The following is a 14,794-nucleotide window of genomic DNA, read 5'->3' on the forward strand; positions in this document are numbered from 1 at the left end:
TGTGTTTTCATTTCCTTTACTAGAGGCCTGGTGCACGAACTCATGCATCAGTGGGGTCCCTTAGCCTGGCCTGTGGGAATTGGGCTGAAACTGGCTCTCCGATACCTGCTGAGGAGTCCTGGATTACGAGAGGGCACAGGCCAGGCTGAGGGACCTCACTGATGCACGATTGGGGCTGGGAAGGGATGTGGGAGGCCAGCAGGGGGCGGAGGGGATCAAAAGAGGCCTCCAGGGCGTGTCTTGCTCAGTCCCAATTGGCTGGAACCCAGCAGCAACTTAACTTACTGGTCAGAGCATCTGCACCCAGATGGTCAGTGCATGTTACACCAAGTGGTTGAGTGGCCTTAGCATATCATTAGCATATTACTCTTTGATTGGTTGAATGGACAACCAGACAGCCAGACACTTGGCATATTAGGCTTTTATTATATAGGATAATGTGACAATTAAAGAAATTAAAGACATTGGCATCTGCAATTCTGAGTCCCCTTTCCCCGGGGTGACGGTGGTAAAATGGTCTGTAGCTACAGAACAGGAAGGAAGGCACCCATTCCCAGGCCAGCTGTTGGATGGCTTCTTTTTTTGAAGAAGTCTTTTAACGCAGATGTTACATTGCACATTTTAACAATGTTTGGCTATACTATTGAACGGATGGATATATTTTTTAACATGTCAGTTGCTTACCCCAACTTTTCTTCCCTTCCTCTGTCGCAGGCCGCCATCGTGAGGAGAAGCGTGCTGGTGGTGCGCCACGGGGAGAGAGTGGACCAAATCTTCGGGAAGTCGTGGCTGCAGCAGTGCTCCACTCCTGACGGTGGGTCAAGGCCGGGCTGCCTCTAACCACAGAAACAAGATGAATCTAACAACTGAGACCACTTTCCGGGTTTCTGAGCTAAATTCCCCAGGGTACCATGCTTTAGAACGATTCCGTATCATTGTACACAGGGAATGGAGGCATGCTACATCTTCCCTACATGGGAGCATTTGAGAGTGTGCGCTGTCTATGAGTCCCTTAGGTCAAATGCGTTGTGGAAGATGGAGGAATGGCTTCAATAGTAAGCAAGTCCACTGATGTGACATGTGGCCAGTCCGCTTACTTCCGCAGCATGCACAGTATTTGGTTAGTGAGTGCAGCCCTGACTTCCAAGCAAGTCACCCTGGCCTGCGGTCTCTGAACCCTCATGTGACGACATGTACCCTATCTCACAACCAAATCGCTCAATCTCTCCCAGCTGGTCTTCACTGTGGTGGTCATTTCCCTATCATGTGTGGCTATCTTTCTCAACCAAACGACATATTTTTTAACGTGTCTCTTGCTCACCCCAACTGTACCCCTCTGGATGCCAAGACTAAGAATAGTGCTTAGAAATACAACATACCCACAAGCTGATCTTCATACTGAGGATTCATATCTGTATCAGTGTTTGTCCCCCACCATTGCTAAGCCAAGGCTAACTGCATACATGAAGGTATCGAATGAACACAGTGATAAAATCCGTTCATAGAAGCTGGGTTGTCCAGCCCTTGGGGATCCCTCCAGGAGCCCAGCAGGCCAAGAAAAGAGGAAGTGAATGAGAAAAACCATTGGCAGATGACCAGCACACACCAGGAAAATTCTGAGTGGATGGCATGATGACTGGATATACCTCTAAAAACCCACAGAGGTAGTGCTGTGGTTGTTTCTACAAAACAAGGTCAAGTAGAGACACCAAGTTTTGGGGAAGAAACAATAGAACAAGAGGTGGGAATGAGGAAGAATATTTGGTCATCTAGACAAAAGATCAAGTCACCTATTAGGGAAAATATTTTAAGGCACTGAAATTACCAGCTTAAAGGAAACTGCTGGTGGATCTTTATACAGGATAAAGAACCCCTTGATAAAGTGAGTGCTCACAGTCTAATTCATCTGCATGTCACAGACAGACCATTTAATCAATAATAACAGGGCAACAGAAACCGGTTTGGCTCAGTGGATAGAGCGTTGGCCTGAGGACTGAAAGGTCCCAGGTTCGATTCCGGTCAAGGGCATGTACCTTGGTTGCGGGCACATCCCCAGTAGGGGGTGTGCAAGAGGCAGCTGATTGATGATTCTCTCATCTATGTTTCTAACTCTCTATCCCTCTCTCTTCCTCTCTGTAAAATAATAATAATAATAATAATAATAACAACAACAACAACAACAACAACAACAACAACAAGGCATTTGGGGGCGCTGCTGGCCTCTGCTCTGATTCCAGGTGAGGTCTGGGTGTGAATGGTGTCCTCTGTAGGATAATGGATTTTTACTGACTTCTTACTGGAGCCAGGTTCTGAGCATTATCTCAATGATGTATCGAAACACTCCCCCTTTAACTGATAAAGAAGATTAAGTCGTTTGCTTCTAATCACACAACCAGTACCTGGTGCTGCCAGGATTTGCACCTGACTGTCAGGTTAAAGCTCAGATTCAAACTCTAAGTCAGTGTTTCCCAAACTTCTCTCATGATGAGAATCACCTGGTGGAGTTGTTAAACTACAGATTCCTGAATCCCAACTAAGAGGTGCGAAACTAGAATTTTTGGGAACATTTAGGTAAAATTGTATTCTCAACTAGTGCTCTAAGTGCTTTAGTCTAGCACTTCTGAGTTGGGATTCAGGAATCTGTGGTTTAACAACTCCACCAGGTGATTCTCATCATGAGAGAAGTTTGGGAAACACTGCACTAAGTGAACCCAGGATGGGGGATACGGGGGAGGCAGGAGTCCAAGGAATCCCCTCGATTCCAGTCTCGCCTCGAGTGATTGACTGAATAATGCACAACGCAGGGCCCCTCGGGCCATATGGATTCTGTCCCCATCGGCAATATGACACCCTTAAGCTATAGGAATGGTCACATTTCACTAATTAATTCATGCCAACTTGAGATTCTTATCCAATTGAGCTCTATCAGTCATGGGGATACTTGGCTCTTAATCAGGAAAATTGCTGAGCAAATCTTCTGGGAGGGTCAGGAGAGGACAGAGAGGGTCTGGGGACTCAGGGGCTGAAACCTGAGTTTCTGTGTTTGAGGCGATGTGTGCACATTAAAGCAGCATCTTCTCCTCGAATTGAATCCACACCACAGAACACATTTGATAGAAAACACGGTAATAACAGTGCTAACCATGCTTCTCGCGTGGGCCTTGATCTTGGGAGTGTCGTGGCACTAACTCGAGGGAACCAAACGTCCAGTGCGTGTTTGTGCTCTAGGGAAGTACTACCGGCCAGACCTGAACTTCCCCTGCAGCCTGCCCCAGCGGAGCAATGGCATCAAAGGCTTTGAGAACGACCCGCCGTTATCATCCTGTGGAATTTTCCAGTCCAGAACAGCAGGTATGTTGGAGGGTCGTTCTATTAGGAACAGTAACAATAATCATGGCAATGGATATCATTCATGAGTAGTGAGCCCTTGCTGCATGCCCTTTGAGACCCGTAGTAGCATGATCCCCACTCCGCTGATGAGGAAGCTGGGGCACAGAGAGGTTAAGTAAGTCACCCAAGGTCTCACAGCGAGTAAGCGGAAGCTCAGCGATTTGACTCAGAAACTTTGGGAGGAATGAAAGGTATGTAAAGAACAGTGAGGGGAGGGAAAATATTTTTTTTATATACGTATATTTTATTGATTTTTTTACAGAGAGTGAAAGGGAGAGAGATAGCTAGAAACGTCGATGAGAGAGAAACATCAACCAGCCACCTCCTGCACACCCCCTACCGGGGACGTGCCCGCGACCAAGGTACATGCCCTTGACCAGAATCGAACCTGGGACCTTTCAGTCCGCAGGCCGACTCTCTACCGCTGAGCCAAACCGATTTCGGCAAGGGAAGGGAAAATATTAATGACCACTGTGTGCACTAAGAATGTCATTTAAAAAAAAAAATGCAGCCAAAACCGGTTTGGCTCAGTGGATAGAGCGTCAGCTTGGGGACTGAAGGGTCCTGGGTTCGATTCCAGTCAAGGGCATGTACCTTGATTGCGGGCACATCCCCAGTAGGGGGTATGCAAGAGGCAGCTAATCGATGACTCTCTCTCATTGATGTTTCTAACTCTCTATCTCTCTCCTTTCCTCTCTGTACAAAATCAATAAAAAATATATTATTTTTTTTAAAAAAAGCACATCCCCTCTTTGATTTTATTTCAAAATCTGTCACTTCGGGCTTTTTTTTTTTTTTTTATGTCTGGGGTTCTGGTTTCACCTGATGGATGTTTTAGAAGAGGCTGTTAAGTTCACCTGGTCTTCATTCTATGAATTAAGAAACTCAAGTCACACAGCTGGCAAACAGAAGCAACCCACGGGGGCCTGGTGTTCCTGCCCCCTCCCCCGCCCCATGGTGTGACGTAAACATTTAGTCCCTGGCGATCTGGGCAGGCAGGGCAGCTCTGTAGCATTTGCCGAGTTTAGTAGTGGAAATAGTGTGCTCACACCAAGGCCGGTGTCAGGATCGCTGATGGGAGGTCACTTAACGTGGAGTTGGGGTTATGACACAGTTGGGACTCCCACGGATCAGTGTGACCTGCTCCCCACAGCTCTCCCTGCCTGGGCTCCTTCACCTGCCGCACACTGCGGTGTAGGAGTGTGTTTCTGTGTGTGTGTGTGTGTGTGTGTGTGTGTATATGTGTAGATTCCTTGTGGGGGGGGGGGTGTACTGTGTGAGGGTATGTGTGTCCTTTCTGTAAAATACCTTTGCAGCTCTGTGTTTCATTCCTAAATTCTCGCCCGGATGTTTTCACAACCTGAGTGTTTGCACAGACTCCATGTGTATATTTGGGAGTGTCTGTGAACGGGTGTATATGTGGGCAGTTGTCACCCTCTGTACACATGTCCTGGGACTGCCATACAAAGCACCACAGTTCCAGTGGCTTCATCCACAGAAGTTGATCGTCTCACAGTTGTGGAGAGATCACGGTGTGGCAGGCTTGTTCCTCCTGAGGCAGTGAGGGAAGGACTGCTCCAGGCTTCACTCCTTGGCCCGTAGACGGCCGTCTTCTCCCTGTGTCTTCACGTCGCCTCCCTCCATGCGTGTCTGTCTCTGTGTCCAATTTCCCCCTTGTTATAAGGACAGCACTCAGGTTGCATTAGAGCTGCCCCCATAACCTCTTTGTAACTTGGGCACTTGTGTAAAGACCCCATCCCCAAAGGAAGCCACATTCTGAGGCACTGGGGGTTAGGACTCCAAATATGAATTGGGGGGGGGGGGGGCACAATTCAGCCCATGCCAACAGCATCTACTAAAAATCCTGACTTTAGAGCATCTACTGAGGAGGTCCCCTTCTTTGCTAAGGATGAGGCCCTCTGATGCTGCAAGAGGATGTGTGGTTCATAGTGTGCTTCCATTACCTCAGGTTTCCGTCGCTTCAGAACAAGCTACCAGGAACTTAACAAGCACCCACTGGTTGGCTCTCAGTGCTGTAGATCAGATACACAGACAGACATTGGCTGGCTTCTCTGCTCAGGGCGTCAGAGCCTGAAGTCAAGGTGTTACTGAGCTGAGTTCCCATGTGGAGGCTCTTGGAAGCAGTTTCTATCTCATCAGGCTGTGGGAGAAGTCAGTTCCTTGTGGTTGTAGGACTGAGATTCTCATTCCACTGTCAGCACAGGGCCACACTCAGTTCCGAGAGACCACCCACATTTCTTGCTATGTCGGCCCCTCCCTCTTGGAAGCCAGTGGTAGAGTTTCTTACACGTTCAATCCCTCTGCCTTTAAATCTCTCTGACTCCTATGGCAGCCGGAGAAAATCTTTGCTTTTACTGGGTCAGGCCATCTATAGTGATCTCCTTTCTCCCACAGAATATAATATAGTCACAAGAGTGCCCTCTCACCCTATCCCCAGGCTCCGTGTACTTTAGGGAATGCCCAGGGTGTGTACAGCAGGGGGTGGAGATCTTGAAGCCACTTAATTAAGGTCCTGCCTTCCTCAGGTGGTAAGCCTCTGGTCAGAGCTGCCACCGCCGGAAGTTGCAGTTACACAGAGGCATTTCCCACCTGCTTTTTCCAGGAGAAGCCCTACTGGACAGCGGCATCCGAATCACCTCCGTCTTCACCTCCCCGGCCCTCCGCTGTGTGCAGACGGCCAAACACATCCTGGAAGGTGGGTGAGAACTCAGTGAGCTGCTCAGCTTGCCCTGGCTTCTTAGGGCAAAGAGATGAGCAGGGGAGAGAACTGGGTGAGTGTCAATGAATGGCCACATGAGTCCTAGACTGTTATGGACCAGCTCTCTCAGAACTGTCAGCAGGCTCTGAGCCCCTTCAGATTTCCATGCCAGGATTATAACTGAGTACCAGGGCTTGTCATCACACTGTCCATCTATGGCGGTCTGTTAAAAAAAAAAAAAAAAAAAAAAACCTTCTGAGGAGGGGCATTCAGAAAGCCAGAGAGCTAGAAACTGCCTCCTTCCAGATCCAAAAAGCATGACTCCTAGAGCAAGGGACTGGCTGCTGGGAGCTGTCCAGCACCATCAAAGGCTGATGTGTGTCAGAGAGCCCCTGGCAGAGCTGCTGGGCTTGCCCCTTGCAGAGGGAAGCCAGTCCTGCGGGAGGGGCAGCTCTTTGGGGGACCTCAGTTCTGCTTCTTCATCTGGGCCCTCCCTGCCCTCCTTGAGAGGGGAGGAGGGACATGACGTCGTTCACAATGCCGGAGACAGCAAGCCCTCCATGGTGGCAGGACAGAGGGAGAGCAGGTGGACAGGGAAGCCGCGGAGAGGCCCATGTGGAGGAGGGTCTGGCTGCTTCTTTCTCAGAGACACAGGGGCAGGTCCCCAGCTGGCGTGAGAAAGGGGAGGGCCACTGCAGGTTTGGGGAGCTCTGAAGGTATGGAATGTCATCAGGGAGAAGGGCCAGGACTTGGCCTGGAAACAGAGGATGACCGCAGGGCAGCACACAGAGCCCACTGAGGTCAGGGAGCGCTTCACCCCGAAGCCTGTCAGCTGAGCGTGGGGCTTCCTCCGGGCACTGACACGGAGAGTGGGGTCTAACTCCGGGCGGGTTCGGGAAGCGAGTGCAGTGAAGTAAGAGAGGGGAGAGGAGCTGGGGGTGCACACACAAGGACGAGGGTCCTTGACTGTGGGTTGTAAGCCAGGTAAGGTGGGGAGTTAGAGGCCAGGGGAAGTGAATAGTAGAGAAAAAAGGTGAGCTCAGTGGAGTAAAATCCTGGCGGGACCACTGGAGTTGATTTTTATTTTATATGATAAGAATATTATTGCCCTGGCTGGTTTGGCTCAGTGGATAGAGCATTGGCCTGCAGACCAAAGGGTCCCAGGTTCAATTCCAGTCAAGGCCACGTACCTTGGTTATGGGCTCCTCCCCAGCCAGGGTCCTCGTCAGGGCTCATGCAAGAGTCAGCCAATCAATGAATTGGCGTGTTCTCTCACACCGGTGTTTCTTTCTGTCTTTCCCCTCTCTCTTCCAATTTCCTTTTTAAAAAAAGAAATTATTATCATCACTATTAACATGCCTATCTATATGCCTGTTAAAGGGCACACGTTGACACATCTTACACTAATTCAGAAAAAACACGGGTGCTGAGTCTTCTTCATAGGTCTTCAGACTTGACCAACCCGTCTTTCAAACTGACATCCGGGACACTAACATGCTAGACTTTATTTCAATGCCGTGTCCTTGAGCATCCGGATGGACCACTTCCCAAAGTGACCACAGAGCAGTGGCCTACAAGATGTCCTCAAAAGGAAGCATGGCCAACCCCATTTGGCAAACTCTTCTGACTGTTCCTTTGTGTGATGTACTCTCAGTGGACGGGGCCCTGCACAGCTGGGGAGCGCGCAGGGGCCCAGCTCAGCTCACGCTGTTCTAAACCTGCTCAAAAAGAACCCGTTCATGGACATGGGATACATTTTGGGAACTGATTTTATTGCCAGCATTTAAGCTTAATGTAGTTTTTCCCATTTCAGATAAAAGCATTAAGGAAGGTCTATTTTTTTTCCTACTTAAAAAAAGATGGTCTTACTTCATAGGCAATTTGGTCAAAACATAAAATGCTTGGGAAGGGTGAGCTGGGAGGAGTCAAAAAGTCCCAGGAGACAGCTCCCTTCCACATATTGTGCTCAGTCTGTGTGTCTGTCTGTCTGTCAGGAGACACTCCGTGCGCCTAGCACCCTACACGATGAGCTCCATCCTTTTCATGGGTCGTTGGATTGGCCGAGTCCTTATTGGTGGGCTCTCATCCTTGACCCACAGCGAGGCCCAGAGTTGCTCTGGGCAACCAGGAAGGGTACCGGGCTGGGCCTGCTGCTGGTGGTGTGGGGGGACTGGGAGGCTGTCCTTCCCTGGTGGACAGAGGGTCACCACTCCTCGGGTACCTTGCAGCTATCTCGTGGTTTTTGTCTCAGAAACAGCGGAGCCCTGGGTGATCACAAAACAGTATTGGCCAGGAAAAAGTATCACATTCCCGAAAGGTGTTTTAGACCTAGGAAGAGTCTTATTTACAGAAAGCCAAACGGACGCTGAAAATGATGAGTACTTGTTTTCTGCTGACTGCAGAGCTCAAACTGGAGAGAAAAATCAAGATGAGAGTGGAGCCCGGCATCTTTGAATGGACCAAGTGGGAGACGGGGAAGACCACGCCGGCCCTCATGACCCTGGAGGAGCTGAAGGAGGCGAATTTCAACGTCAGCACCGAGTACAGGTATGCGGTGCTCACGGCGTCTGCGCTGGGTTTGCTAATTCTTATTAGAGATGGCAAGGAGGGACCATGGCAACCAGGGCTGTACAGGGTTGGGGGGTGGCGGGGTAGATTGGACTCACCTAGGAATGCTATTAGGGCGAGCGGGGTGCAGGTTTGGTCATGGGAAAAAATAGTGAGAGGGTATCGTGATTCTTGCTAAACTGACCTATCAGGATTCCTGCTAAAGGCAGAGAAGACAGGTCAGACTGGGAGGGGTTTCGGGGAGGGGTTGCTTGGATACCAGGAAGAGGAATCAGATAAGGTGGGGGATTCTTACTAAACTGACTTAGCGGGATTCCTGCAGAATGGACTCTACAGGGACAAGCACTAAAGCCCAAAGTCCGGACCAGTTGAGAAAAGGGCTCCAAGTTTGGTCAAAGAGAGCACCTTCGTTGCTCTCTGCCAGTGGCTGATTGTGCCATCTCAGGCCCCTGTGGTGCTCAGTGGGAATGCACGTGGGCCTGAGCACCAGCCCTTTGCCGGGTTTGAACACACGCTGGAGCCTTGAGCAGAGCCAGCCTGGCGAAGGCATTCCCTCTCCAGTAACCACAGGGCAATCCAGTCCCCCCTCCACCCCACATCCCACCCCCCACCCCCGCCACGCAGGCCAGGGTGGCAGTGCTCGCTCTCTCCCATGCAGGCCCGCGTTCCCCATCGCCTCCCTCCTGCCCGCGGAGAGCTATGACGAGTACGTGCACAGGTGTGCGGTGAGCGTGGAGCAGATCGTCAGCAGCTGCCCGCAGGACGGTGAGTGCCTCCCCGGCCCGCGGTGAGCAGCCCGGGGAGTTGGGGTCTTACCGCTGGGATGGAAACTTGCACCATTTTTAAAAACATATTTTTATTGATTTCAGAGTGGAAAGGAGGGGAAGGGAGGGATAGAAACATCCATGAGGAGAGAGAATCATTGATCGGCTGCCTCCTGCACGCCCCACGCTGGGGATCGAGCCCACAACCTAGGCCTGTGCCCTGACCAGGAATCGAACCATGACCTCCTGGTTCATAGGTCGACGCTCACCCACTGAGCCACGCCAGCCAGGCAGGACCGTTTTTGAACCTGATCATTCTCCAACCTCCCCCTCCCTACTCCCAGCAACAGAGACATCGCTGCCTCTGTGGTAACCAAGCCGTAGACACATATACCCCGCCACGTAGGCCCCGGGACCCCAGTTCTAGGACTGAGAGCCAATAGGACCCAGGACACAAGATCAACACAAACCACCCAAGCCAGACTCTCAGGAAACATAAACTGGGAACCAAACAACCAATGTCAGGACGTGTTTGCACGAGGGTAGGAAAACACATGTGTGTGTCATTGAGACCATTAGAGAAACCTGAATATGGTTTGGAATGTGCAAATATGAGAGAATTTTTGTAAATTCTGTTAGGTGTGAGAACAGTGGGATGGTTGTGTACAAATGCAAAGTCCTTGTCATTTGGAGCTGCAAACTGAGGAACACTGTGGGGCGACATGGTGTTTGTGATGTACCCTAAAATAATCCGGGGGGGGGGGGGGGGTTAGAGAACAGATGATACAAATGGGCTAAATGTGGGCGCCTGTTGGGGCTCCGTGGTAGGTATGTGGGTTCCAGCAGACCCTGCTTTGGGGGTATATTGGAAATGTCATAGTAACAAGCTCAAAGTCAGTTTTATAGAAAGTTAAGCCAGCAAGCATGTCTTGAACACAGCGATGTGTCCAGCATCCGGCACAATACGTGGGCAGTCTAAGTGAAGAAGACACACTCCACCCTCAAGGATTTGGCTGCTGTTGGGGGAGGGGCACAAACATCTGGAATATTAGAAATACTAATGACACGAAGAAGAGTCTCAGAGTCCGAGGAGGCCACCAGCCGCATCCCACCCTGTGTTCTTCCCATCCTGTCCCTCACCACAGAGATGCTCTGGGGACGAAGAATTTCTGACCAGGAACATGGGCAGCCGCTGAGCGCCGGGCCCCTCCCGGAGGGTCCCTGAGACGTCTACAGGATGAGACCCCACACCTGGCCGAATCCTGCACCAAACACGCCTGGCCTTGAGGACGGTCACATTGCCTGTCCTGACTGGTCTGAACCCGGGGAACGTACTTCGGGAAACCAGTGACATCTGATTAATTATCAAACACCTGTTGTCACGGTTATTGCCACAGGGCATCAGAGGACAGAAAGTGACTGGGCCTTTCACTGAGTTTTCGGGGTCGCTCCCCGGCCCTCCCCTCTCTGGCTGCCCCAGTTCAAGCCTCCGCCACCAGCTCAGTGTCAGCGCCAGGGATGCGCCCCCTTCGGGGACTCAGCAGCAGGACCACTGCTCCGCCGGCTCCGGTGTCCACGGAGCACCGTGTGTGCTGCTCCGCAGGGAACGAGCTCCTCCGGGGCTCTGAGGAGGCTTGGGAGGTGGATGCGCCCCAGGAGGAGGGGCACGTGAGCAAGGCAGGAGGGTGCGAGGTATGGAAGCAACACAAAGTCCAGCTGGGCTGGAGGTAAACGCTAGTAACCTAGCGATCCCCTGGCACCGGAGGGCCCTTCGCAGGCATGACCTGCTACCTCCTCGCTTTCCCGGGGCGTCTGAGATACCACCTCCCGGACAGCACCCTAACAACCGCCCATGAGAGCGGAGGCCGAAGATCTGAGAGTGAAATTAACAGGAAATACCGCAGGAAGAAAAGATCGGAGCTTCCGTCTGGGCTCTCACTGGAGGATTTATAGTCACTTAGGAGGGACTGCTCTTGAGTCAGCCTGGCCTTCCAAGGGAGCTGTGCTGGATTTCCTCCTCTAGGTGGAGCCTGTGAGTCTGGCCCAGACACCTCCCTGACTCCCCTGGGGGTGAACCTCCCCCCAGCTCTGCTTGGTCAAGGCTCTGGCTCCCAGATCCTGTCCCCGGAGGGAGACTCACTCAGCCATTGGACGCTGGATGTCCTTACCCACAGTGAGTCATCAGCAGGCTCATCCTGATCAGCCAGCTGATAATTTTAAAGCTGATCGGATCAGCCAGCTGATAATTCTCAAGCTAATCAGATGAGGCTGGGCAGCAGCCACCACTCTATCCTAAAGAGGTGGCCACTCAGATCCCGCTGGTGGCTCAGATCAAGGCGAGGTCCCACCCCAGCCCCTGCCTGAGGATGGGATACCCTCCGAAGAACCAGCCATGTACAGTGAGAGGGGGGACTGCATTACCGAGCAATTCCCAACCACATCTGTTCTGCCCCTGGGGCCTCTCAGGGTGTGGGGGCACCAGGAGGTAGCTCACCCCAGGAACTGTGGGGACCTCCAGTCTGACTAAGGCGCTCCCGGTGCCTGCTTGGACCTTGAGCTGCTCTTCTTCCCAGCAGGCGTCATCCTGATCGTGGGCCACGGCTCGGCGCTGGACTCCTGCACCCGCCCGCTGCTCCGGCTGCCGCCCCGGGACTGCGCGGACTTCGCCCAGCTGGTGCGAAAGGTACGTGCCCGCCCTTCCTCTCCGGACCGCGGAGCCAGGCAGCCAAGGACACAGGGTCATCCCAGGCCCCTCTCAGAATGAAAACCAGCATCCTGACGCCCAGGGCAGCAGGGCCCCCGGCCCCTGAGAGTGTGCCCCCAGCTCTTATGCACAGGGCAGCCTTGGCAGGGGGCTGCGGGAGAGGCTGTCGTCTTGATCATCAGCCTGGCAACTTTGGTCATTTGCTGCCAAGATAATATTTTTTTAATTAAAAAATAATAATAATAAGCCCTGGCCGGTTTGGCTCAGTGGATAGAGCGTCAGCCTGCGGACCGAAGAGTCCCCGGTTCGATTCTAGTCAAGGGCATATGCCTGGGTTTCCGGCTCTATCCCCAGTAGGGGGCACCCAGGAGGCAGCCGATCAATGATTCTCTCTCATCATTGATGTTTCTATTTCTCCCTCCTCCCTTCCTCTCCGAAATCAATAAAGAAATATTTTTTAAAATATATTTTATTGATTTTTTTTACAGAGGAAGGGAGAGGGAGAGAGAGTTAGAAACGTCGATGAGAGAGAAACATCAATCAACTGCCTCCTGCACACCTCCCACTGGGGATGTGCCTGCAACCAAGGTACATGCCCTTTAATCAAACCTGGGACCTTTCAGTCCGCAGGCTGATGCTCTATCTACTAAGCCAAGCTGGTTAGGGCAAGAAAGAAAATATTTTTAGTAAGACACAGGGCTTTTTTTTTTTTTTTTTTTTTCCAGAAAGGAAAGGAGAGAGATATTGAGTTAGAAATACCGATGAGAGAGAATCATTCATCAGCTGCCTCCTGCACAACTCCCACCAGGGATGTGCTCGCAACCAATCAAGGTTCGATGCCCTTGACCGGAATCGAACCCGGGACCTTCCAGTCCACAGGCCGATGCTCTCTCCACTGAGCCAAACTGGTTTCAGCTAAGACACAGGGCTTTTTAAACATCAGTCCACATGATAATTTCTCGAAACTCCAGGAGTTGAGCAGAAGGTCCAGTAAGAAGGACAGCCACTGGGCTGGCTTGCTCTGGTGACTCTTGCCTGGGGGGCCGTCCAACCATGGGACACACAGAGCTTGCTGTAGCTGCCAGAGTGCTCGGGGCTGGCTGTGCTGTGCAAACAGCTCTGGAAAATTCAACCCGGTGACAGACGTACTGTGGATAATGGGTACTTGAACCAACTTGTGGGACGTCACCAATGAGGCAAATGTTGCTTTTATCCAGTTAGTGGGATGGGCAGACTCAGAAACTGAGACCCCACCCCCTGCCCCTGCCCTCAAAATCTTCTCAGGGTCAGATGTGCCTTCTGCCCTTGTCTTCGTATCAAATTGACCCAGTAATTGACCAGTGAGTGGCCTTGAGACTGGAGTACAGCGTGTAGACAATCACTGTGATAGGAGATGAGTCCTGGACATGATTCCATCACAGAATTATCACAGCACCACCGGCCATGGCTTGTTTGTCCAGGTGTGGGCAGCAAGGGGCCTGGGGCTGCAGAGGAGTCCAACCCCATGGGCTCTGTGCCTGCCCACGCCACTGGGCTTTCTGAGCCCCTCTCTACCCTGCTCTCTCACCTGGGAAGCATCTAAGAGTTTCTGCACCTGAGACGCCGGGTCCTCTGTGCCGGGGGTGCCCTCTCCCTGTCCCAGTTCCCCCTGGACAGAGTAGAAACTTGTCCAGGTGGCGTTTCCAGGTGTCTCCAGCTGGTATTTCCCAAGCATGACCCAGACATGTCTGAGCTTCCTGGTTCCAGGACCACCCGCTGACCGTTGTCCACATGCATGGTCTGAGCCCCCTCGGGCCACACTGGGACACGTCTGTATAGATTTTTCTCAGGTTCTCCTGGAGAAAAGTGTTGCTCTGGCTCCTGCAATCATCACTGTCCCCTCCGTGTGCTCCCGTGCCTCCCCATGGACCACTGCAACCTTCCCACAGCCCCGGGTCCCCTGGGGTCCCGTCTCCACGCAGACAGCTGCGCTGCACACACAGGCGCTGGTGAGCATGGCGTGTCGCTGCTGCTCCAAACGCCATTCCTTTTGGTGACCGTATCCCCACCCACACCCCCGCCCTTGGCCTCCCTTCTGGAGATGCCGGCCTCGACTTTCCAAATTCCCATAACTCTCTTTGTTCTGTAAATACATTTTTATTGATTTCAGAGAGGAAGGGAGAAGGGGAGAGAGATAGAAACATCAGTGAGGAGAGAATCACTGATCAACTGCCTCCTGCACACTCTCTCCTGGGGAGCGAGCCTGCAACCCAGACATGTGCCCTGACTGGGAATGGAATCATGACTTCCTGGTTTATAGGTCAATGCTCAACCACTGAGCAACACTTGCCAGGCCTGTAACTTTCTTATGCTGATGATTTGATGTCCACCTCATTACCCACCCATCCCACCCCACCCCAAAAAAAAAGCTGCTCTCAAGTGTCAGAAATTTATCAAGGAATTCTGCCCAATCCTGGGCCTCTAGTCAGGGCAACAGGAAACAGACCCTCTGCTGCTCACCCCTTCCCACCCCTCCCACCCTCCCCCAGGCTCTCTAAGCAGAAGGAGGAAATCATCCCTGAGTCAACACCAGCCTCCACTTAGACCCCCCACCACTCCCGTGTGGTGGCATTTTTGCAAATTCTGTGTGACCCAGGAACTTCTAGACAC

At 51.9% G+C, this 14,794-nt stretch overlaps 1 protein-coding gene across 2 annotated transcripts in view; it reads left to right on the forward strand.

The window, feature by feature from the left end:
* UBASH3A (ubiquitin associated and SH3 domain containing A) overlaps positions 1-14,794 on the forward strand; it is a 38,627-nt gene that overhangs the window by 22,745 nt on the left and 1,088 nt on the right. Inside the window, exons 8-13 of one of the 2 annotated variants that reach the window (XM_045585266.1) lie at positions 715-814; positions 3,229-3,351; positions 6,014-6,106; positions 8,512-8,656; positions 9,336-9,442; positions 12,015-12,124. In XM_045585266.1, coding sequence (XP_045441222.1) covers positions 715-814; positions 3,229-3,351; positions 6,014-6,106; positions 8,512-8,656; positions 9,336-9,442; positions 12,015-12,124 — 678 coding nt within the window. The remainder of the gene's footprint in view (positions 1-714; positions 815-3,228; positions 3,352-6,013; positions 6,107-8,511; positions 8,657-9,335; positions 9,443-12,014; positions 12,125-14,794) is intronic. The other variant, XM_036447451.2, reaches the window with a different exon arrangement.

Source organism: Pipistrellus kuhlii, unplaced genomic scaffold (genome assembly GCF_014108245.1).
Source record: "Pipistrellus kuhlii isolate mPipKuh1 unplaced genomic scaffold, mPipKuh1.p scaffold_m20_p_2, whole genome shotgun sequence".
NCBI classification, from domain to species: domain Eukaryota; kingdom Metazoa; phylum Chordata; class Mammalia; order Chiroptera; family Vespertilionidae; genus Pipistrellus; species Pipistrellus kuhlii.